The sequence below is a fragment of the Thalassophryne amazonica genome, chromosome 4, assembly GCF_902500255.1.
Source record: "Thalassophryne amazonica chromosome 4, fThaAma1.1, whole genome shotgun sequence".
Taxonomy (NCBI): domain Eukaryota; kingdom Metazoa; phylum Chordata; class Actinopteri; order Batrachoidiformes; family Batrachoididae; genus Thalassophryne; species Thalassophryne amazonica.
The window spans coordinates 68,491,132-68,516,994 of record NC_047106.1 but is presented as its reverse complement, the minus strand read 5'-3'; the positions used below and the strand labels follow the sequence as shown (position 1 = coordinate 68,516,994).

The 25,863-nt window shown below is 40.3% G+C and overlaps 1 protein-coding gene and 1 long non-coding RNA gene across 2 annotated transcripts in view; one reads left to right on the top strand and one right to left on the bottom strand.

Annotated features, from left to right (window-relative positions):
* Positions 1-25,286, bottom strand: part of sgcg (sarcoglycan, gamma) — a 62,848-nt gene extending 37,562 nt beyond the window's left edge. The window contains exons 1-3 of the mRNA XM_034168061.1: positions 24,848-25,286; positions 8,633-8,834; positions 2,053-2,157 (exon numbers count right to left, since the gene is read on the bottom strand). Of these exons, the coding sequence (XP_034023952.1) occupies positions 2,053-2,157; positions 8,633-8,827 (300 nt within the window). The 5' untranslated portion in view covers positions 8,828-8,834; positions 24,848-25,286. The remainder of the gene's footprint in view (positions 1-2,052; positions 2,158-8,632; positions 8,835-24,847) is intronic.
* Positions 9,091-19,805, top strand: LOC117508326. The gene is made up of 3 exons (XR_004560053.1): positions 9,091-9,143; positions 17,837-17,854; positions 19,794-19,805. It is a non-coding gene; the product is annotated as an uncharacterized LOC117508326 (long non-coding RNA).
* Positions 25,287-25,863: the final 577 nt, after the last annotated feature.

The following is a 25,863-nucleotide window of genomic DNA, read 5'->3' as shown; positions in this document are numbered from 1 at the left end:
CACTTGCTACCTACAGTAAAATTTGGAGGTGGTTCCATCATGCTGTGTGGCTGCGTGGCCAGTGCAGGTACAGGGAATCTTGTTAAAGTTAAGGGTCACATGGATTCCAGTCAATATCAGCAGATTCTTGAGAACAATATTCATGAATCAGTAACAAAGATGAAGTTGCGCCGGGGCTGGATATTTCAACAAGACAACGACCCTAAACACTGCTCAAAATCTCCTAAGGCATTCATGCAGAGGAACAAGTACAACACTCTGGAATGGCCATCTCAGTCTCCAGACCTGAATATTATTGAAAATCTGGTGTGATTTTAAGTGGGCTGTCCATGTTCGGAAACCAACAAACCTGACTGAACTGGAGATGTTTTGTAAAGAAGAATGGCCCAAAATACCTTCAACCACAATCCAGACTCTCATTGGAAGCTATAGGAAGCATTTAGAGGATGTTATTTCTGCAAAAGGAGGATCTACTAAATATTGATATATTTTTTCTGTTGGGGTGCCCAAATTTATGTACCTGCCTAATTTTGTTTAAATAATTATTGCACACTTTCTGTAAATCCTACAAATTTCATTTCACCTCTCAAATATCACTGTTTGTCTGCTATATGATATATTTAACTGAAATTGCTGATCCAAACAACCAATGATTTATAAAGGAAAATCCTGGAAATTATCAGGGGTGCCCAAACTTTTGCAACTCTGTTTTTACTGTTGTAATACTGAATGATTTTTACAAATAAAGCTGTGACAAAAATGTGCACACAGTGCGTACAGGATTACAGCTGATGGAGCCAATGTTATCTATGAAATATTGTCCTTTTTTCCGATTGTCACATCTGGAACACGTTTAAGGGACTTTGTCCACCTTTCTTTAGGCAAGTCAGTCATTTGTTGCAGTGTTATCCATAGATTTAGTCATGTCCGCGGAGGTGACATGGAGGATGCATGCCCGCACTAAAATGCTCTGCACCCCACAGTGTTCTACATGAGCGAATTGTGGAGTACTCGGTGCACGTGTCAAACAATGTAACAGCGGACTACTGGGGTTTTTCCAATATCTCAGCATCTAGATGGTCTAGACTCTTGATTCTATTGGTAAAATACACATTTTCAGGGCCAAATCAATGGTGGTAATTACTGAAATGTATATGTAGGTAAAGTCATATATGCAAATCCATAAATGTGGCTGTCCAAGATGGCTGCCATGATGGCTTCCTGGAAAATGGAATTATTCATTATCTTACTGGCAGCTGCATGCACTTGTATATGCACAATTGTATATTTTTACTGATATCCACAAAATTACAGCAAAGCTACATAACCTGACTAGTAGGGCTTTGTAATAAATCACTATTGTTCCATGCTAGCTGTACACAAGCCCTGTTTACTAAAATAAAAATTGTTTTTTTAGCTTATTTTCAGTTTGTTACTCAGTAAACCCACATTCTCATTAAATATCCACTGAATACATTGGAGAAAGTGTGGGATACATCCATAAATGAGGAATACTCTGCCTTTCTAACGAGCCTCATAAAGAAAAGGGAAAAAATGCTTTAGAAATGCTTCTATGAGCAAGAAAAGCCATAACATGTAAACAACTGCAGCAAAATGTTCCCATCTGCTGCTAGCAGGCAGGCCATAAACTACTTTCCACCACAAATATCCCTGAGGTTAATGGGAAGCTTACTGCACCACCACGTGCACTGTGTGGGACTGCCAAATCCAGTTTGTTCCGACACACCTCTCCACAAAAAACACAGCCTGAAATATGCAGCTTGCTCGCTGCAGCCGGACAAAACAGGCTCGAGCGTCTCCAATGAATCACATTTACATGACAACAAGATGTGTCGTCCGCAACAATTCAACTCTAAGTTTGGTAAATGCTGAGATGAAATAAGTACCAGGCCCCTTGGACAATTTCATTTCACAAAACTGCAGCTTGAAAATTCTGAAGAGCCGAAACGTGGGAGAAGCAGGGTAGTAGTGGGAGAGTGGAAGTGAGGTAAGATAATGAGAAAGTTAGAGAAAGAAAGTGAAACATCTTACTTCTCTGGAGTGCACCTCGTTAGCGTAGAGAGGAAAAAGGAACTCAGACTCGCCCTCTGCCAGCTTCACCCCATCTGAGTGGACCTGTAGGAGTCCCATCCCCTCCTGCAGCAGCGACACAAAGAAGCGGCGTTCTGATAAAGCTGCAGCTTGATATACAGCAAGAAACTCATGCTGATATGCACAAAAGTCTGAGTATTTACAGTGCATCCGGGAAGTATTCACAGCGCTTCACTTTTTCCACATTTTGTTGTTAAAGACTTATTTCAAAATGGAATATATTAATTCCCCCCCTCAAAATTCTACTCACAACACCCCATATTGACAACATGAAAAAAGGTTTTTTTTGAAAATTTTTGCAACTTTGTTTAAAATAAAATACTAACAAATCACGTGTCCATAAGTATTCACAGCCTTTGCTCAATTACTTTGTTGATTCACCTTTGGCAGCAATTACAGCCTTAAGTCTTCTTCAATATGATACCACAAGCTTGGTGCACCAATCTTTGGGCAGTTTTGCCGTTCCTCTTTCCAGGCCCTCTCAAGCTCCATCAGGTTGGAGGGGAGCGTCGGTGCACAGCCATTTTCAGATCTCTCCAGAGATGTTCAATCAGATTCAGGTCTGAGATCTGTCTGGGCCACTCAAGAACATTCACAGAGTTATCCTGAAGCCACTCCTTTGATATCTTGGCTGTGTGCTTAGGGTCATTGTCCTGCTAAAAGATGAACCGTCACCCCAGTCTGAGGTCAAGAGTACTCTGGAGCTGGTTTTCATTCGGGATGTCTCTGTACATTGCTGTATTCATCTTTCCCTCAATCCCGACTAGTCTCCCAGTTTCTGCTGCTGAAAAAATATCCCCACAGGAAGATGCTTCACTATGGGGATGGTGCCTGGTTTCCTCCAAACATGACGCCTGGCATTCACGCCAAAGAGTTAAATCTTTGTCTCATTAGACCAGAGAACTTTGTTCTTTATATATATATATATATATATATATATATATATATATATATATATATATATATATATATTTTTTTTTTTTTTTTTTTTTTTTTTTTTTTCTTTTCAAAAATCTTAAAAAAAAAAACGTTTTCACATTATCATTGCGGGGTATTGTGTGTAGAATTTTGAGGGAAAAAAATGAATTTCATCCATCTTGGAATAAGGCCTTAACATAACAAATTGTGGAAAAAAGTAAAGCGCTGTGAATACTTCCCAGAAGCTTTTTTTTTTTTTACTATTATCCAGTTTTCTGTGTACGGTCTTTAAGCTTGCTGCTTGGGTTTTCACCAGCTCCAAATGAGAGCAAAGTAGCCAGAATATGTGATTTAGCTTTGGAGGGCTTTTACAAAAGTGTACGCTATGTGTGTCTACAGCCCTCCTTGACTGTAAATCCACAGCTGCCATCTGGACGTCAGACAGAAAGCTGACAAGAGTGAAATAATGCTCTCATGAAGTGCACTGCTTAGACCAGAGCTTCTGTTGACCCATAGCACTGCATGTGCTCCGTCCTCCTGTAACACTCACACATATTCAGTCAAATCAAGTGAGAACTAAGACACAAAATACCAGATTTTGCAAAACAAACAAAAAAGTACTCACACCTGTGTTGAGCAGAGCACACCAGAAAACTACCAGTAGTTTGATGACATAAACCTGCTTAGAAATACTGCAAATATTAAGAAAGCTCAGTAATCTGAGGATTCAAAAGAATCATAGCTGAAAATTTGAAAGTTGCTCACAATCCTGGATTCGTGACATCTGTTTTGCAAAACAGCAACTTATTACTGCAGGAAATTCTATTTACTATTTACGTTCTCGTTATGGCCGAACAACTGTCCAGTTTCTGGGTATTCTGTGTTAGTACACACCCGCGGCTGATGTGCTTGATGAATTCCTGCACAAAAAGGGGGTTCCCAAATAATTGTGATATATTCCTGTGAGATAATGAGTATATCTCATCTAAATTAATTCTAAAATTTACCAGTTTATGAGCAACTTCACCTGTTATTGCTCAAGCACACTGTAAACATTGACACGATGGAGTTTGATGTGGAAGAGAATATACGATTGGAATGGTTTGATTACAATTTACAGTTGGCGATGAAAGAGTTGGGTGTTAAAGTCAGAACAAGAAGCTGCACTGAAAGAGATCTATCTAGGAAAAGACACATTGTGTATGTTGCCCACAGCAAGATCCAGCAGCATCTTCTCATGTCGGCATGTCACCAGCTAGTGGTGCTCGTGAGAGTGTGGCGAAAGTCGTCCAGCGAGTTCAATCTATGGGCGCGAGCTATCCCACAATCCCAAAATAGCATAGATGTCAGTCCAATGAGAGCGGCACTCTGAGCGGGGCGCCATACTAGTATGCCTCCTCCATCTTGCTGGCGTCTGACTCAGAGTGGTGCTGTGTGTCCATTAGTGATCCAGCAAATGCCCATCCAACTTGTTCATTAAAAGTCACTGTCATCTGTCCACAAAACCTGTGAAAAATCTGTGGTCATGTTTCAGGCTTGCTTATTTTGGACATGTCTCTGAGCACTGAACAACTTGTAGTTGTACTTCTGGACACTCCACGGAGGTTGCAGTTCTGGCATATATATATATATATATATATATATTTATTTATTTCTAATTTAACCTTTATTTAACCAGGTTAGTCCCATTGAGATCGAGATCTCTTTTGCAAGGGAGACCTGGACAATTATAAAGTCTCCAGTTCACCTAACCTGCATGTCTTTAAATGTGGAAGGAAATCAGAGCACCCGGAGGAAACCCATGCAAACACGGGGAGAACATGCAAACTCCACACAGAAAGGCCACAGGTGGGAATCAATCCCATGACCTTTTTGCTGTGAGGCAACAGTGCTAACCACTAAACCACTGTGCTGTGCAATATAACGGGAACTCGAGGAGAATGAGTTCCTAGTAGTGTCACATTTAATTCTTCTCAAGTCATGTGCAACAAAATGTTTGTTTGTTCGTTGATCAAACCTCAAGAGCTTAGATATTTCAAGAATATTGCATTGCTCTGAAAGGCATTTTACTATTTTTGACTTTTTACTGTGAAATCTCTTGTTTTTCTTCTTGTTTTATTTCTTTTTGAGGCCATTTTGCCCGAGGTAAAGAAACTGTTTAATAATTATGCACACCTTAAACTGAGGTGTTAATCTCTTTAGGCCAAACCCTCCCTCATTGCACAAATACATTTCACCTGAGAATGTTTAAATCCAATGTGCATTCAGGTTTATGGTGCTTTGAGCTTGAAAACAGGCATAAAATGATGATAAAGACAGAATACTCATGTGTCTAAACATTGTGCATGCAGTGTATACTGCTGATATATAAAATGCTAAATGGATGTGCTCCCTCTTATCTTGCATAACTGGTTGAGCATCATGTACTGCCCCATGTCCTCAGGGTGCAGTTTACTCTGATTCTAAACTGAATATAAAGACAGCAGGCTGCCGAGCAGCTACTTACATATGGATCATTGGATCTTTTAAATCAAGATGTAAAAACATCTTTATTCTCTTATCTATAATTAGGAAATTATATTAACATATTAATTTAATCCATGAAATTAAATTAATTATCTTACTATTAATTATCTTATTTTCACACTGATTTTCTTTCATCACAGTTGCTTTTAATTCATTTTGAATGTCTTTGCAATTTAGGCTGATGTTGTAAAGCACTTGTAAATGGCTGTTCTCAAACTGATATGCAAATAAAATGTTTATTGTTGTTTTTGTTGTGATTTTAAACAAGTGGTGTTCAGTGATGTGACGTCTCAGTTTGGTGATGTTCATCACTTAAACACACAGAGACATTGTGTCTTGAAATTCCTTATGTTCAACAGGAATGCAACAGTGAAGTTTCCATGTAGTTTACACCACAGCAGTTAGAAATGCCCTATAAGAGAAAATGAAATTAAACAGATGCAAATGTTAATCTATTCTTCCTTTCATTATGCTAAAAATTCACCCCAACCTCAAACCCAAGTTATGCAGAAGTCTACTAAATGTTTTTATTGCACTCCTGTTAATATAGTAAAAGTAAGACCCTTCAGCTGCTCCCTTGTTTTCACTCGCGGTCACCACAGAAGATCCAAGGTGGATCTGCATGTTGATTTGGCACAGGTTTTACACCGGATGCCCTTACTGACACAACTCCACATTACATGGAGAAATGTAGAAGGGCTGGGATTTGAACCAGGAACCTTCCACACTGAAACCAAGTGCACTAACCAATTGGCGACCACCCCTGTCAGGAGTTACAGAAATATTATATTGTATAAAAATAAACGTGTATGTGTGAGATGTACTAATTTCCCTTTTGCATATTAGGTTTACAGCTGTAATCCTGGGCTACTGGGAAAGTGTGTGTGTGTGTGTGCGTGCATGTGTGTGTCTGGGGGGGTGTTAATAATCTGAATCAAGCATTTTTAAACTATGTTAAACCCGTTAAAGCTCTGTGTGGCTGTTAACAGTGGCTGTTTATTTGCTAACATATTAACAAAAAACAAACAAACACACAAACGAACATGGGAGAAAACAGCTTATTTTTATCTTTTTAATATACAATGGCTTGCAAAAGTATTCAGCCCCTCGGTATTTCACACATTTTAATTAGTTTAGTTTCAAATACAAAAAGTAAATCAGGCTTCTCAATATAAAAATTTCTAAAATTATCTTCCTTAAACTCAAATTGAAAACAAATCTCTACAACTTGATATAAATTAATTAGAAATTAGAAAAAGCTTATGACAGGGTGCCAAGAGAAGAGCTGTGGTATTGTATGAGGAAGTCTGGAGTGGCAGAGAAGTATGTTAGGGTAGTGCAGGACATGTACAAGAATAGTGTGATAGCGGTGAGATGCGCAGTCAAAATGACAGACTCATTCAAGGTGGAGGTGGGATTACACCAAGGATCAGCTCTGAGTCCTTTCTTGTCTGCAGTGGTTATGGACAGGTTGACGGATGAGATCAGACAGGAGTCCCCATGGACTATGATGTTTGCAGATGACATTGTGATCTGTAGTGAGAGTAGAGAGCAAGTTGAGTCTAGTCTGGAGAGGTGGAGATATGCTTTGGAGAGAAGGGGAATGAAAGTAAGTAGAAGCAAGACTGAGTACATGTGTGTGTGAATGGGAGGGAGCCCAGTGGAATAGTGCAGTTACAAGGAGTAGAAGTGGTGAAAGTAGATGAGTTTAAATATTTGGGGTCAACTGTTCAAAGTAATGGAGAGTGTGGTAAAGAGGTGAAGAAGAGAGTGCAGGCAGGGTGGAGTGGGTGGAGAAAGGTGGCAGGAGTGATTTGTGACCGAAGAATAACAGCAAGAGTGAAGGGGAAAGTTTACAAGACGGTAGTGAGACCAGCTATGTTGTACGGCTTAGAGACGGTGGCACTAACAAAAAGACAGGAGGCAGAGCTGGAGGTGGCAGAGCTGAAGATGTTGAGATTCTCTTTGGGAGTAACAAGAATGGACAAGATTAGGAATGAACATATCAGAGGGACAGCTCAGGTGGGACGGTTTGGAGACAAAGTCAGAGAGGCGCGATTGAGATGGTTTGGACATGTACAGAGGAGGGACCCAGTGTATATAGGGAGAAGGATGCTGAGGATGGAGCCACCATGCAGGAGGAGAAGAGGGAGGCCAAAGAGGAGGTTTATGGATGTATTGAAGGAGGACATGCAGGTGGTTGGTGTGACAGAGGAAGATACAGAGGACAGGGTGAGATGGAAATGATTGATCTGCTGTGGCGACCCCTAACGGGAACAACCGAAAGACAAAGAAGAAGAAGAAAAATATAAAAGCCAAGATTATGGGTTGCATAATCAGCCCCTTTGGTATAATACCTGTAAATAATCAGTTTAATTGCCAGTTTTCTTCAGACAAGTCAGGAGATGGATACATGAACATTTATAAGTCACTGAATATGTCTTGAACTTTATTTACATAATTTATGAAGAAACAATATGGCACTCTATGGTAAATTTGTGTGGAGTAGACAGTTTTCAAAAACTGACTGTGCAAGAAGGAGAACAGTGAGGAAAGCCACCCAGACAACCCAGAAAAAGTTTTAGGCTTCTGTGGCTGTGATTGAAGAAATTGTGCACAGCGCAAGTTTTGGATATTAGATCCCCAGTTATACAGCTTGATGTAAATAAAGTCCACGACATATTCAGGAACTTGGAAATGTTCATGTATCCATCCCCTGACTTGTCTGAAGAAAACTGGCAATAAAACTGATTATTTACAGGTATTATACCAAAGGGGCCCATTACTTATGCAACCCATCATCTTGGCTTTTATATTTTTAATTAATTTATATCAAGTTGTAGCGATTTACTTTAAGTTTGAGTTTAAGAAAGATCATTTTAGACATTTTTATATTGAGAAGCCTGGTTTACTTTTTGTATTTGAAATGCCATAAAAAAATTAAAGTGTGTGAAATACCAAGGGGCTGAATACTTTTGCAAGCCACTGTATAATATACAAATAATGGATGGTAAGGAGTCCAACATAGTTATATTGTTATATTATATTGTTATATTAAAAGCTATATTAAACATACCGCGTTGAACCACATCACCCTGAGGATCCAGATGGTGAGGGCAAAGTTGACCACCAGGATTACGATGAGCAGCAGGACAAACAGGTAGAGGCAGCGCTTCCTCCATCCATAGATTCCAATCTTGTAGACATTGTCGGGCAGTGACCTGGGCGTGTCACTGCCCTCAGTAGTAGTGACGTACTGCTCCCGTACCATCTGCTGGCTGAGCACAACACAGAAGCTTCATTAGTAACAGCATCAGACATTTATTAAAAAGAAATCCTGCTCTCACAAACCAAGCAACAAGACTGAACACTGCATGTCAGAACATGCCAAGAATCACAGGTCAAAGGTCATAGAAAGTCACATAGAGTAACAGATGTTAACAGCGGCGATTCAACAGTCTGATGGTTCCTGAAGCAGGTGGGCCTTCCAACCAGTGTTCATCACCATTATGTGCAGTGTTGAATGTACTATGATACAAAGTAATGCATTACTGTAATCACATTACATTTGTCAGTACCACAGTAATGTAACACATTACTGTAATCACATTACATTTGCCAGTATCACACAGTGGTGGGCACAGCTGACCAAAAAGTGAGCTCCGATAACCGCTAATCCGCTAAGTGAAAAGTTAACTTTTGTAGCGCAAAACCGATAAACTGCAAAAAATACAAATAAAATAAAAAATTAGCAGAAGTTATAGCTAACTGCAAACTTTTAGTACTGTTGGCTACTGATAAGCCAGTTTCGAGTTTAAGCACCGCCGAGGCTTCTGAATAAAATCAAACGAACAACAGTTGCCAGTAGGTGGCAGTGTTCTTGGCATTTTGACGCATTCCTTTAAAAGATATGTCATGTGTGATATTTTCTCTCTGTAAAAAAGAAAGGCACCATTAATATTGATAAACTGTCCAGAATTAGTTGATTATGAGTAAAACCATGAGTGAAAAGTGCCTTGTATTTCATGTCTCCTGCCTGCTGTCTGTCTTTTTGCATATGGAATGTAAATTACTTCTTTTTTTTTTGAGGCAGCACCAGCCGACCGCTCACAGCCGCCTGACTATTGCAAAACACGCAACTGGTAGGTACTAATATGTATGGTTTTGTTTTATTTACTATGCCAGCAAAAACATAGCGGACTAGAGCTAAATTTAGCGGAAGCGAAGTGGTCCACTGATGGTTTTCAAAATTAGCTGAAAAGCTAATCCGCAGACAAAAAAGTTAGCTTCCTTAATTAGCGGATTAGTGGAACTGTGCCCACCACTGGTATTTCAGTAACAAATTACTGTAATTACATTAAATTTGTCAGCACCACAGTAATTTAATTTAATTTAATTTAATTAGCTTATAATGTGGCAAATCACAGCAAAAGCCGTCTCAAGGCGCCTTACATGGAACAAGTCAACATAAAATTTAAATAAATAATTAAAAATGAATAAAAATTTCAAATACATAATTAAAAACAGAAGTAAAAGAATAAAACAGATAACAAAATAAAAACTATTCATAACAAAGAAAATAAAAATGGGTTTTCAGTCTTGACTTAAAAATGTCCAGAAGTACTGTAATCACATTACAGTAATGTAATGTACCACAGTAAAGTAAAACATAACTGTAATCACATTGTATGTGTCAGTACCACAGTAAAGTAAAACATTACTGTATCACTATACATTTGTCAATACCACGGTAAAGTAAAACATTACTGTAATCACATTCATCAGTACCACAGTAAAGTAAAACATTACTGTAATCACATTACATTCGTCAGTACCACAGCAATGTAACGTATTACTGAAATCACATTACATTTGTCAGTACCACAGTAATGTAATGCATTACTGAAATCACATTACATTTGTCAGTACCGCAGTAATGTAACGCATTACTGTAATCACATTACATTTGTCAGTACCGCAGTAATGTAACGCATTACTGTAATCACATTACATTTGTCAGTGCCACAGTAAAGTAAAACATTACTGTAATCACATTACATTTGTCAGTGCCACAGTAAAGTAAAACATTACTGTAATCACATTACATTTGTCAGTACCGCAGTAATGTAACGCATTACTGTAATCACATTACATTTGTCAGTGCCACAGTAAAGTAAAACATTACTGTAATCACATTACATTTGTCAGTGCCACAGTAAAGTAAAACATTACTGTAATCACATTACATTTGTCAGTACCACAGTCATTTACTGTAATCACATTACATTGGTCAGTACCACAGTAATGTAACACATTACTGTAATCACATTACATTGGTCAGTACCACAGTAATGTAACACATTACTAAAATCACATTACATTTGTCAGTGCCACAGCAATGTAATGCATTACTGTAATCACATTACATTTGTCAGTACCACAGTAATTTACTGTAATCACATTACATTGGTCAGTACCACAGTAAAGTAAAACATTACTGTAATCACATTACATTTGTCAGTACCACAGTAAGTTACTGCAATCACATTACATTGGTCAGTACCACAGTAATTTACTGTAATCACAGTACATTTGTCAGTACCACAGTAACGTAAAACATTACTGTAATCACATTACATTTGTCAGTACCACAGTAATTTACTGTAATCACATTACATTGGTCAGTACCACAGTAATGTAACACATTACTGTAATCACATTACATTGGTCAGTACCACAGTAATGTAACACATTACTGAAATCACATTACATTTGTCAGTGCCACAGTAATGTAATGCATTACTGTAATCACATTACATTTGTCAGTACCACAGTAATGTAACACATTATTGTAATCACATTACATTGTTCAGTACCACAGTAATGTAACGCATTACTGAAATCACATTACATTCGTCAGTACCACAGTAATGTAAGGCATTACTGTAATCACATTACATTTGTCAGTATCACACAGTGGTGGGCACAGCTAACCAAAAAGTTAGCTTCAATAACCGCTAATCCGCTAACTGAAAAGTTAACTTTTGCAATGCAAAACCGATAAACTGCAAAAAAAAACAATATATATATATATATATATATATATATATATATATATATATATAATTAGCAGAATACAGCTAACCGCTGTAATCATATTACATTTGTCACTATCACTGAGAACTGAACTGTCTGGCTGGTAACTTTATTTACGCTCATAACAACAGCAGGGCAAGGGGCAATTTTGTCAGTATACAACCCCAATTCCAATGAAGTTGGGATGTTGTGTTAAATGTAAATAAAAACAGAATACAATGATTTGCAAATCCTCTTCAACCTATATTCAATTGAATACACCACAAAGACAAGATATTTCATGTTCAAACTGATAAACTTTATTGTTTTTGTGCAAATATTTGCTCATTTTGAAATGGATGCCTGCAACACATTTCAAAAAAGCTGGGACAGTGGTATGTTTACCACTGTGTTACATCACCTTTCCTTCTAACAACACTCAAGCGTTTGGAAACTGAGGACATTAATTGTTGAAGCTTTGTAGGTGGAATTCTTTCCCATTCTTGCTTGATGTACGGCTTCAGTTATTCAACAGTCCGGGGTCTCCGTTGTTGTATTTTGGACTTCATAATGCGCCACACATTTTCAATGGGCGACAGGTCTGGAGTGCAGGCAGGCCAGTCTAGTACCCGTACTCTTTTACTACGAAGCCATGCTGTTGTAACACGTGCAGAATGTGGCTTGGCATTATCTTGCTGAAATATGCAGGGACGTCCCTGAAAAAGATGTTGCTTGGATGTCAGCATGTGTTGCTCCAAAACCTGGATGTACCTTTCAGCATTGATAGTGTCATCACAGATGTGTAAGTTGTCCATGCCATGGGCACTAAGATACCCCGATACCAGCACAGATGCTGGCTTTTGAACTTTGCGCTGGTAACGATCTGGACAGTCCTTTTCCTCTTTTGTCCAGAGGACACTACATCCATGATTTACAAAAACAATTTGAAATGTGGACTCATCAGACCACAGCACACTTTTCCACTTTGCGTCTGTCCATTTCAAATGAGCTCGGGTCCAGAGAAGATGGCAGCGTTTCTGGATGTTGTTGATGTATGGCTTTCGCTTTGCATAGAGTTTTAACTTGTACTTGTAGATGTAGTGATGAACTATGTTAACTGACAATGGTTTTCTGAAGTGTTCCTGAGTCCACATGGTAAGATCCTTTACACAATGATCTTGGATTTTAATGCAGTGCCGCCTGAGGGATCGAAGGTCACGGGCATTCAATGTTGGTTTTTGGCCTTGCTGCTTACGTGTAGAAAGTTCTCCAGATTCTCTGAATCTTCTGATTATATTATGGACTGTGGATGATGGAATCCCTAAATTCCTTGCAATTGAACATTGAGAAACATTGTTCTTAAACTGTTGGACCATTTTTTTCAAGCAGTTGTTCACAAAGTGGTGATCCTCACCCCATCTTTGCGTGTGAATGGCTGAGCCTTTTGGGGATGTTCCTTTTATACCCAATCATGACACTCACCTGTTTCCAATTAGGTGTTCTTTAACTCATTGAGTGCCAGCCATTTTCAAAGTTCAGAACATCCCAGTGCCAGGAATTCTTCAGCATTTGAGTGTTTTTTCAAGACCCATAGAAAATTGAGTTCTATGTCCATGTCAACAACAAACATACCACAAGAAAAGAAAAGAGAAGAAAAGAAATTGGCTCGATGACGTGTCTTTGACGCGGGGTGTTACTATCGGAAAAGACGCGTTTTAGAGTCAATGGCATCGAGTGAGTTAAGCATTCATCAACTTTCCCAGTCTTTTGTTGCACCGCCCAACTTTTTTGAAACGTGCTGCAAGCATCCATTTCAAAGTGAGCAAATATTTGCACAAAAACAACAAAGTCTATCAGTTTGAACATTAAATATCTTGTCTTTGTGGTGTATTCAATAGAATATAGGTTGAAGAGGATTTGCAAATCATTGTATTCTGTTTTTAATTTACATTTTACACAATGTCCCAACTTCATTGGAATTGGGGCTGTAGATCCTGATGGAATACTGTAATGATGGTGCACGCCTCCACTGAATAAAATCCATATAAAGTTGAATGCAAAACATGGGGATTAAAAGAGCTTTGTTCATTTCCATCTTGTCCTTCTGCAAAACATAAGTCAAATGCTTGTTCATTTATTCATTGTCTATATCCACTTACTCCATTTAAGGGTCATGGGGGGGCTGGAGCCTATCCAAGCAGTACGCTTGTTAATTTGTTTTTTAAATACCTTGCTTTCATAACTGTCAGAATTAAACATGTGTGTGTGTGTGTGTGTGTGTATGTATACTATGCTAAGTAGAGATCCTGCACTAAAACGCTCTGTAGCCTTTAACGATGGTTAATTAAACACCGTCTCTTAAACATAAAAGTGTAAAAATGGATAGACAGATACAGACAGAAACCAACACAAAGAGAGACAGACATAGACAGAGAATAACTTCTTTATAATAATAGGAATTTGTTCATGGTATGTATGTTTGCAGTGCACATGGGTTTAAGGTTTGGCTGTAGTCTGTTTCTGAGTGAAGCAAAAGAAATGAGTACTGTAACAAATTACATTCCACACACACAGTAAAGAACTGAAGTAAAATAAGGCATTATATTTTTTAAAAGGAATGAGTACACACCACTGGTTGCACGTGTAGCCCTGCGTCTTTTATCGTCAGTCATCATGTCGTTACCTGTATGTTTTTTCTTTTTTTGTAATATTAGCCAGTAAATGCTCCAGTAATAGTATCAATATCGTATGCTTTTAAAAAGTGCAAATTAAAAACATTACCTCATGTGCAATGCCCCAGCATTTGTCTAAATTGCCTAAGTGACAGGCAACTGTGATTGCAGTTTAAAGTTTGACAGCCCTCAGGGCCATCCTGCTGGCCAAGCAACACCTCTGGATGTCAACATTATGCTTCAGCATGGAAAGTTAACAGTCAAAGTATTAAGAGCCACACTTTTCCAGGGTTTACTGCAGGACCCCCAACACACACACACATATACATCTCTTCTGTATATATTGCTCTGCTATACAGCTGGCTCAAACCATTAAAAATATATACAAATTTTAATGTTGCAATGGGCTGTTGCTGCTTTTCATTTCCTCTCATTGTAATTGGTTACAAAGAAAACAATAAAGTATGAATATAACAATGACAATAAAGTGTCCATGACAGAAACAGTGGCAAAAACACAACACGGCACTTAACTTCACGCAGGGCTTGTCATGAGCTAGAACCCACACTGAGTACATACATGTGCATCGTGTGTGTGAGAGCTATAAATCTGTCTATGTAGATGTGTGATAAAGTGAGTCAATATGAGGAATTGCATCAGTGCCACATTGCCTGCATGCCCTTGGCGAGGTCACTTTGGCCATACAATGGAACTGCCTTGAGGTCTACATACCAAAAACCCAGTCAGACAACCGGTCCATCCCTACTCCTCAAAGTTAACTACCTATCTGCCACAGTCAGGTGAAATGTGGACATCCCCTTGGCCTTGTGTGTGCAGGATGATGCGCAGACAAACGCACCAAATGGTCAAAATGTCATAGATGATGTTCCCTCATGATGCCAGTGATACTCCTCATCTGAGTCTCCCTAAGTAACTGTTCATTTGACAGAAAGTCATTCCAGAGGTACCCAATGATTCTCTGAAAACACCCAAGTATCAAATTCATCTAGTCATTGTCTTAGCTCACTCGTTAGTGTCCAACTCTGACAACAAATACAGTAAGAGAGGAAGCACCAGGACCCTAAAGACTTGGATGTTAATTCTTCTGTAATGGTATCGGCATTGCCAACGCTTTTAACGTGTCTGTCCAGTGACTCATGACTCCATAAGCTGTTCTGAAGCATTTCTCAATCTCAAAGGCCGAGGAACCAGTGATAAGGATGTCACTGCCTTGATCCAGATCCATCACAAACCTACACACTCAGATTCCTCACTGCAATCAGTCAATTCACTGATCGTGCAAAGATCACAGGATCGCCCACAAAATCAAGGTCCTTAAAACATTTGTCACCAAAAAAAAAAAGCAGCTAAGTCCCTGGTTTCTACAACCCTACCCAAAACCAAATCCATGCAAGCACTAAGCAGTCACTGATGAATACCAGAATTCAATGGGAAAACATCAAAGATTATGTCCCCACTCTCCACAGCACTCATAGTATCTGTGCCATTTGAGCTCTTGGGACTTGGTCTTACAATTCCATATTATAATTGGCAATGATTCTTTGACTGGGGGTAGGGGTAAATGCTTCTCTGAAATCAGGTGGACACCCTCCTTCCTTAGTGTTTCACAATACCTCCAGAGGGCTCAGTGGTGACACCTGGCCAAGTGCAACCTTATACCTCTTCTGCTGGCTGATGATTCAAGATTCAAACAACTTTATTGATCCCTAAAAGGGTAATTCATCTTCACACCCAATTACCTCAAACAAAAATACAGCAATTAATCCCCAATTATTACTATACTCAACAAAAATATAAACGCAACACTTTTGGTTTTGCTCCCATTTTGTATGAGATGAACTCAAAGATCTAAAACTTTTTCCACATACACAATATCATCATTTCCCTCAAATATTGTTCACAAACCAGTCTAAATCTGTGATAGTGAGCACTTCTCCTTTGCTGAGATAATCCATCCCACCTCATAGGTGTGCCATATCAAGATGCTGATTAGACACCATGATTAGTGCACAGGTGTGCCTTAGACTGCCCACAATAAAAGGCCACTCTGAAAGGTGCAGTTTTATCACACAGCACAATGCCACAGATGTCGCAAGATTTGAGGGAGCGTGCAATTGGCATGCTGACAGCAGGAATGTCAACCAGAGCTGTTGCTCGTGTATTGCATGTTCATTTCTCTACCATAAGCCGTCTCCAAAGGTGTTTCAGAGAATTTGACAGTACATCCAACCAGCCTCACAACCACAAACCACGTGTAACCACACCAGCCCAGGACCTCCACATCCAGCATGTTCACCTCCAAGATCGTCTGAGACCAGCCACTCAGACAGCTGCTGAAACAATCGGTTTGCATAACCAAAGAATTTCTGCACAAACTATCAGAAACCGTCTCAGGGAAGCTCATCTGCATGCTCGTCGTCCTCATTGGGGTCTCGACCTGACTCCAGTTCATCGTCGTAACTGACTTGAGTGGGCAAATGCTCACATTCGCTGGTGTTTGGCATGTTGGAGAGGTGTTCTCTTCACGGATGATGCGAAGGAGATGTGTTGCACTGCATGAGGCAAATGGTGGTCACACCAGATACTGACTGGTATCCCCCCCAATAAAACAAAACTGCACCTTTCAGAGTGGCCTTTTATTGTGGGCAGTCTAAGGCACACCTGTGCACTAATCATGGTGTCTAATCAGCATCTTGATATGGCACACCTGTGAGGTGGGATGGATTATCTCAGCAAAGGAGAAGTGCTCACTATCACAGATTTAGACTGGTTTGTGAACAGTATTTGAGGGAAATGGTGATATTGTGTATGTGGAAAAAGTTTTAGATCTTTGAGTTCATCTCATACAAAATGGGAGCAAAACCAAAAGTGTTGCGTTTATATTTTTGTTGAGTATAGTTGAAACAACCACATATAGTATTCACCTTATTCAGCCCCACCCACTTTTACAACAGAGGCATTTCCGTTTTGTCTTAGGACTTCCACTGAGCGGTATTTTCAATATAGAACAATGGAAGTCATTCCATGGGTAGAAACAAAAACCTTTTTCAAAAGCTCAAAGGAAATGACTCTGGCTCTCCCATGGGTCACAACAGAGTGGGAAGATGACATGAAAAAGTGGCCCTTGATTATTTTTAACTACTTTGTGTTGTCACTCGGCATGGACGGTTTGGCTATGAGGAACTACAAGCTTCGCGCTGCACAGCTCTTATAAGCGTATATTAAATTATATTATATTATATTATATTAAAGCGTATATACGTATGGTGTTATTTCATGCAGTGCTTGGTTGTATCAAACGCCAGAAAATGAGTAAATGATTTGTCCCACTAGCATCCGCCGTGGCTTCTTCAAGGGAGCATTGTCATCCAACCATTTCTCTGGGTAAGGATCCTGTGGTGTGGGTTTTTTCTACACTAAATAAAAAGAACAGGCATAGGGACATTTGGGTGGATTTTTCAAATTCAGCGCCTTTAGCCAGCACCGGAGAGCCTCGTCTTTCGATGGCGGAGGGAACAAGTTAAATGCTCGTCCACAGTACTCAGATCTCTCCTTTCCATGTTCAGAATATTTTTCTGAAAGCGATAGTTTCCTCTTCTTCCAGTTGTTGTGGCACCCACGAACTGACCAATTAATGCTGCTCATGTTTGGACACTTCTAGCGTACTTGTTACCACGTAGCTAATCATCGACGCAGTGGCAAATCAGAAGTTGCTTGACAAAATGGAGCTCCCCACCCTGACTTCCTGAATAAGGTGAATGCATTTGATTTGTTTATGTACATTAAGCTTTGAAACAGTCTGTCGTCCATATCAGTCTCTGTCCATGTATGCATAGAGTCTGGAGTGGCTTTGACTACCGCAGACTGTAGGGGAGGGCAAAATGAAGAAGGAGCCAGATGCTTCACCAAGGCCCTTGAAATCCTTCTGGAGGAAAACAAACGGGGCATTTTAACATTCGGTAGCTGATAAGGATGCCATGACAGAGAAGCACAGAGTTCCAATACAGCCTCTCTTTAACCGTCCAGATCCAATTGTGAATATTTACTGGTCTCCAACATCAATTCCTTTGCAGGGCAGACATTTGCTCTGAGATGATTTCCAATTTGCATTTAAGTTCAAGAGTTAACGCAGTCTGAGATTGTACTGCCTTGCCTACCTCATTAATCATGATGGACAGGTGTGGGGTTGTGGTTTTGGTAGCAGCTGTCTTGCCAATTTTCCGGTAGGTCAGGGCAGTGCCTAATCCAAGCAGCAAAAGCCCTCCTGCCATAAAAGCAAATAAGAATAAATCCTCAACGTCTTCCACGGAGAGAGGTGCCAAGCACGTGATGCATCACTTCTCCCAGGTGTCGAGAACATAGCCTGCAGGATAGGTTCCATCTGGGCATGCAGGGTCCCCCAGCCCTGATTTCCTTGTTGAAAAGATGGTGTCAATAGCGTTGAGAGACCAGCTGATCAATTCCATAGTTATTCCAAATATAGTTCAAAGAATTCACAGTCTGGTGAAGTTGGGACTTTTGAAGGTTGGGGCAGAGATACAGAAACACAGAAAGAGAGGAGGAGATGAGACTGCCCTTGCTGGAGTCCCAACCGAGCTTTGTTCTGCCTGTTTTGGTCGACTCTGATGTCCATCAACTTGCTGGGGATCCTTTGCAAATTCTCAAAGTGCCCCAGAGAGCAGCTCAGTCAGCCAAATTAAATCAACCTTGACTACAAAGAAGCACTGCAGACATTCGCACTTGCATTCAATTAGTACTCACAAAGCTTGGATCCAGTCAATGAAGAGTTCTTGAGTGTGAAGCCAGACTCCTCTAATCGCTAAGCAGCAAGTAACAAGGACTAAATCTGCAAGCACCTTTTCTGTTGCATCACTGTATTTGTAATTCAACAGATCACCCTGGACTTTTCAGAGTGGGACGCCAAGTCCTTTCTACCAAACTGCAGAAATGATAGCTATATCCCAGATTGAAACAAAGATAGTTTACAATGCAACAAGAACAGCATCTCCACCTGCCCGGAGGAGATCAGCTTCAATGCCACGGACTTCCTGGATCATCCCGCACCATCAGCGATTTCATTGCCTTTGCAATCTCACTAACATTTAGTGATTTGCAATTGATTGGGGGATCAGCCACAAGAACCAGTTCACTACAGATGTCTAACATCCCAGCAGGAGTTGTTCAGTCTCAAAACAACTGCTCAAACGAGCTAACTCAATAGAACAATAGAGCAAAGACATCTGACAGGACTAACCCACTGGGAGAAGATGTAGGTTTGGAGGAGTGTTTAAAGATGAAACAACAAACGTTGTCAATGAAGGTTGACAATGAAGCGGTCCTTACATAATTCATTTGGGAAAGGAATTGAACTACAGTAGTGTTCAGAATAATAGTAGTGTTATGTGACTAAAAAGATTAATCCAGGTTTTGAGTATATTTCTTATTGTCACATGGGAAACAAGGTACCAGTAGATTCAGTAGATTCTCACAAATCCAACAAGACCAAGCATTCATGATATGCACACTCTTAAGGCTATGAAATTGGGCTATTAGTAAAAAAAAGTAGAAAAGGGGGTGTTCACAATAATAGTAGCATCTGCTGTTGACGCTCCAAACTCAAACTATTATGCTTTAACTTTTGAAAGCCTGAGGAAAATGGGATGTTCTAGACATTGTTCAGAAGAACAGCGTAGTTTGATTAAAAAGTTGATTGGAGAGGGGAAAACTTATACGCAGGTGCAAAAAATTATAGGCTGTTCATCTACAATGATCTCCAATGCTTTAAAATGGACAAAAAAACCAGAGACGCGTGGAAGAAAATGGAAAACAACCATCAAAATGGATAGAATAACCAGAATGGCAAAGGCTCACCTATTGATGAGCTCAGGATGATCAAAGACAGTCTGGAGTTACCTGTAAATGCTGTGACAGTTAGAAGACGCCTGTGTGAAGCTAATTTATTTGCAAGAATCCCCCGCAAAGTCCCTCTGTTAAATAAAAGACATGTGCAGAAGAGGTTACAATTTGCCAAAGAACACATCAACTGGCCTAAAGAGAAGTGGAGCAATATTTTGTGGACTGATAAGAGTAAAATTGTTCTTTTTGGGTCCAAGGGCTGCAGACAGTTTGTGAGACGACCCCCAAACTCTGAATTCAAGCCACAGTTCACAGTGAAGACAGTGAAGCATGGTGGTGCAAGCATCATAATATGGGCATGTTTCTCCTACTATGGTGTTGGGCCTATATATCGCATACCAGGTATCATGGATCAGTTTGGATATGTCAAAATACTTGAAGAGGTCATGTTGCCTTATGCTGAAGAGGACATGCCCTTGAAATGGGTGTTTCAACAAGGCAATGACCCCAAGCACACTAGTAAACCAGCAAAATCTTGGTTCCAAACCAACAAAATTAATGCCTCGCAGATGTGAAGAAATCATGAAAAACTGTGGTTATACAACTAAATACTAGTTTAGTGATTCACAGGATTGCTAAAAAAGCAGTTTGAACATAATAGTTTTGAGTTTGTAGCGTCAACAGCAGATGCTACTATTATTGTGAACACCCCCTTTTCTACTTTTTTTTTTTAACTAATAGTCCAATTTCATAGCCTTAGGAGTGTGCATATCATGAATGCTTGGTCTTGTTGGATTTGTGAGAATCTACTGAATCTACTGGTACCTTGTTTCCCATGTAACAATAAGAAATATACTCAAAACCTGGATTAATCTTTTTAGTCACATAGCACTACTATTATTCTGAACACTACTGTATGAACCCAATTTGGACCAAATGTGAAGCACATATTGATTGATTCCGGAATTGGACAGGCAAGGTCAGCCAGAGGTCAAAGTCATTAGGGTCAAATATCAGATTACCATCGTACTTTGTGTCTTCATGTCCACAGTCACAATTACCTATAGTCATTACTAAAAGGAAGCCCAGTGGTGTCAGAACATTTTCGTGAAATCTTTTTCAATAGGTTGTGAGTGACAGCTGAGTGTGGCTTTTTGTTTTTTGCTCCCTGAACACAGTGACGTGTTCATTTTCACCTCTGATGAGGAAGGTTCAGGTGTCTTCTGAGGTATGAATCAAATGCTTTTAGCAGTCCAACACTGCATAGAAGCACTTTGTTCACAGCGTACAAGTCACTCCTGACTTTAGATCCACTGGATATCCATCCATTATGCCAGTGGAAAAGCTGACTGATTTTCCAACCGTAACTCAAACAGTTGTTATTGCAGAGCAGAAGTGGTGCCGTTTGGCTGCACAGCAGCAGCTTATCAATGACAAAAGCCACAAAGCCGAACACCAGAATCACTCGAAGTTATGACAGGCGTACTTTTAATATGCAGTTCACGCGAGAGCAGCGTAAACTCTATAACTGCCAGACTGCAGAACCCTCAGGCGAGCCCTCCAGTCAGCAGATCTGGACCATCTGACACTGTGAACCTCAGGGACCCATATCCCAGTGACACGGGAAGTGTGTGTTCAGCACGGTGCAACTGAGCTGTGCATAGCCTCACAGAGCAGCAGTGTCACTATCTATTGATTAATCTGCATTAATAACTGAGGAGAAAGTGCAAAGAAAGCCACTTTCACCAAAGACGAAGCCAGAAGAAAGCGCTGTCAGTTATAGATTATTATGGCTCAATAAAATAAAACAGACTGCAGCTTTCTCCCAACAACAAAGTGTCTCAAAGCTTTAGCACTTTCCCGGTGCCACTGATGACGATGTTATCTCACCAGTGTGATCCCAACCTGATGGGGGCCGGGGCTCCGCTGGCCTCACTGATTTACATATGGGACAGATGTTGTGTCTTACCGCAACAGTAAACGTGTTTCCATCATGTTAAAGGAGCTGCTTTTCAAAGTAAAATGTAATTCTTCCCCGACATTAACAGATGTTAAGTTGGAGGTGCCGTGTGACGATGCTGATGCCAGCAGAAAAACCCCACAGCGTGTGTGCGTGCGTGTGTCATACGAACACATTCAAGTAAGTTGTGTTTTCATGAATAATGAATGAACATGTTTATGCAGCACAGTGAGAGGTAATAGAGAAAAACAAACATGCTCGCTGCTGGAGTCATAATGCTCCAAGAAGCAGGAGGAAGATGTTCCAGAGAGCAAGGATGATGAAGGCCTATAGCAGAGTCGCCATGGCTGCAAGCGGCTGGTTTCTTGCTGTTTGTAGTAAACAAAGAAGAAAGATGCATTGGCATTGAAAGACTATAACTACAAAATCTATGGCTCTGCAGGACATGGCACATGGCCTACAAGTACGGCTGTGATGAATATTATATTTCATGACCAAACAAATTAATGTTTCCTGAGAAAAAAAACAAGAACAAGAAACGCACAACTGGAAGGGCACTCAGCACGCAGACCTCCATCAACAGTCCTCTCTTCTATAATATGCGTTTCTCAGTCTATTTGTTACCATACATTAGATTACATTAGACAAAACTTTATTAATCCCTTGGGAAGATTCCCCCAGGGAAATGGAAGTTAAAGCAGCATTATAGCAGCACACAGGGTAAGAATCACACAGAGTATCAAAAGTGACAGTAAAAAGAGAAACAGTTTGCAAATATAAATATAGATACACAATATATATACCAGACATACTGATCAATACTGGTTTACTGGCTACTACTGTTCCTTTCCTTCCCGACATTGATTTAATTAAGATCACACTCTAAAAAAAAAACAAAAAAAGAAAAAGTTTTGTTTTTCTTAATGTTCATCAAACAGAATCTGGACTAAATCTTACATGTTCATATTCACTGTTAATATACCTGAAGGTTTATTATAAACATCTTCGGAAATTAATTGGATGACCTCAAAAGGTCAAACTCAGAAAGACAATTTTGAGTTACTGGTTATGGTTTATATTAGTTTAATAGCAAGCTAACATTACTATTAAACTGTAGCACAAAGTCATATCTTTCTATTAATCACATGACCTTTGACCTTGGGTAACTGTGAAAGGTCAAACTTGGGTTGATTTGCCCTTTAACTTGGAGTAGTATCTACACACATTGTTGAATACCGAATTTGCTCATTGGTCTGGTGGTTTTTGCATAACCTTGCAAAAAGCCAAACAAAAAGTCAGGACAAACATAATGGAGGTGAAGAAAAAGATTAGACATGACAGAGTGAATTCCAAACACGGGCCAAACAACTTCCAGTTTTCGCTCCAGGATGGCTTCATCCTGGTTTTAACCACATGTGGCTGATGTTATATAAAGGTGGATGTTTGGTCAACTGATTTCTCCAATGAGAGACAAAAGGGACTTCAATTAATCAGATTCCTTAACTGAATGCGTCCAGTATCCCCCACGCCATACATACATGTAGCCATTAGCAACCACAGATAATTTATGTAGGAACGCAGCGATCAGCCAGCGCTGCAGTTTGAGCAAACGAGCAGTAAGGAAGAAAGACCTCAGGGTTTGTTCATTATGATCTTAATGAATTTGATGCAACACAGTCTAATGACTTTAAATGAGAGCGTCCCTTCAGCAGCAGCAGCTTTGAAGGAGTCTTCCAGCTCGTTTCAGTGTTCCATCCCTGCAGCCGCAGACCAATCCGTCCATAGCAACCCAAAAAAACATTCCACAAAGACACTCGCTGCACTGTTTCCAGGATGGGACCCTTCAATTCATGGGATTCGTGATTTAAATTACAGGCTTAATAAATTTGAAGAAAATGGGTTTTATCTGGGTCAGAGATGAACTTCTAATAGAAAACCCAAAATGCGAACATTGTTTTGAGATTTTAAAAAAATCATACAACCATAAGACTATGAAATGTAAGTTTGAAAGATTTTGTAGCCTTCTGACATCATCCTCACCACATCAGAAGGAGTAGTCAGCTACTCGTCTTCACACACCTTCTCAGTTAACCGAAACAAGTCTGCTCCCTGTCCCGGTTCGACTCTTTGTCTCTGACCACGATCCAGCTGGACAAGCTTCTGTTCTTGCCTAAACTCTGCAGGATCTGGGCTGGAACTGAGAATCCTGATTGCATCCAAGCCAAAAGCTTTACCTCACCAGAATTTCAACATTCAACTGTGAAGAAAGAGAGGAAGCCCAGCATATGTGGTGGAAAGGCAAGCACGGGACAGCTGGCTGAAGTTCCTGTCTGTCTGCCTCATAAGTGGCTTCATGTCTCCTCTCTGCTGTCATGCCTTTACATCTAAAAATAGGATGCAGCTTTGACGACTATATTTAAAGCACCACAAGGCAGCACGGCTAGCAAGAAATCAACAATCTGACACTAACTCACCACTGAGATACTCCAACTCATTTTGGCATTTCAGTTTTTTTAACCATGTATGGTCAAGCCGCTCGCTGGCACACAAATTCCAAACTACCTCTACAAGCAACCCATAACCTGACACATATCTGAGTGAGAGCAGACATAAAATGCACATTAGGTCAAAGGTTGCGTAGTAAAACTTTTGGTATAAGAAGGGAGACAACTGACAGGCAGCCACAAGGGAAACAGAGATGACTCACCGGTGTGTGTGGAGGTGCGGCGGTCCTCTTGTGTTTGCAACAGTGAGCAAAGCTGGAGTTGGTCTGAGCAGCAGCGCTTCAGCTCCTCACACGTCTGTCAGCCACTCAACAGCTGCGTGCCATAAATCCAGCCACGGGGGCGCTCTGAACACCAGCAGACGGCGCTCCCGCTCGCCTCCTGCCCACGGGTTTACTTTTCCTGCAGACACTGTGTTATCATCACTGTGTGTGTGTGTGTGGGGGGGGGGTTTAGCAGAAATATGCCTGAGTGGATTGGTTGAATCTCTGGAGTACATGCACAGAGGGAAACAGTCTTAAATGAATAGAGGCAGTTACTGATCATGCATGCCAGCACCAGGCCCCGAGCTGGACACAGTCCAGTCAGATTTGACACTTTGGTCCTGGCTCTCATCATGAAGTTAAGCTGGCCTCTCAGATAGCTGCTGCTGTGCGACAGACGACCTTAAAGAGGACAGGTGGGAAGTCAGCATACACGAGCAGACAGGAAACACAGTATTAACAGGCAGTGGGGCTGAGCTGCTTCATTGTTTCAGCCACAACAAAACACAGGCAGCAGCAGCCTTGGTGGTCATCAGACCTAGGCTTTAGAAATGAAATGAACTGACATACAAGTGCTTTTTATTTTTTTCAAAAACTATATGGATTTCATTCATATGTTTTTACGTCAGACATGCTTGAACCCTCGTGCGCATGCGTGAGTTTTTCCACGCCTGTCGGTGACGTCATTCGTCTGTGAGCACTCCTTGTGGGAGGAGTCGTCCAGCCCCTCGTCGGAATTCCTTTGTCTGAGAAGTTGCTGAGAGACTGGCGCTTTGTTTGATCAAAATTTTTTCTAAACCTGTGAGACACATCGAAGTGGACATGGTTCGAAAAATTAAGCTGGTTTTCGGTAAAAATTTTAACAGCTGATGAGAGATTTTGAGGTGAGACTGTCGCTTTAAGGACTTTTCAAGGTGCGAGACGTCGCGCAACGCTCTCAGGCAGCGTCATCAGCC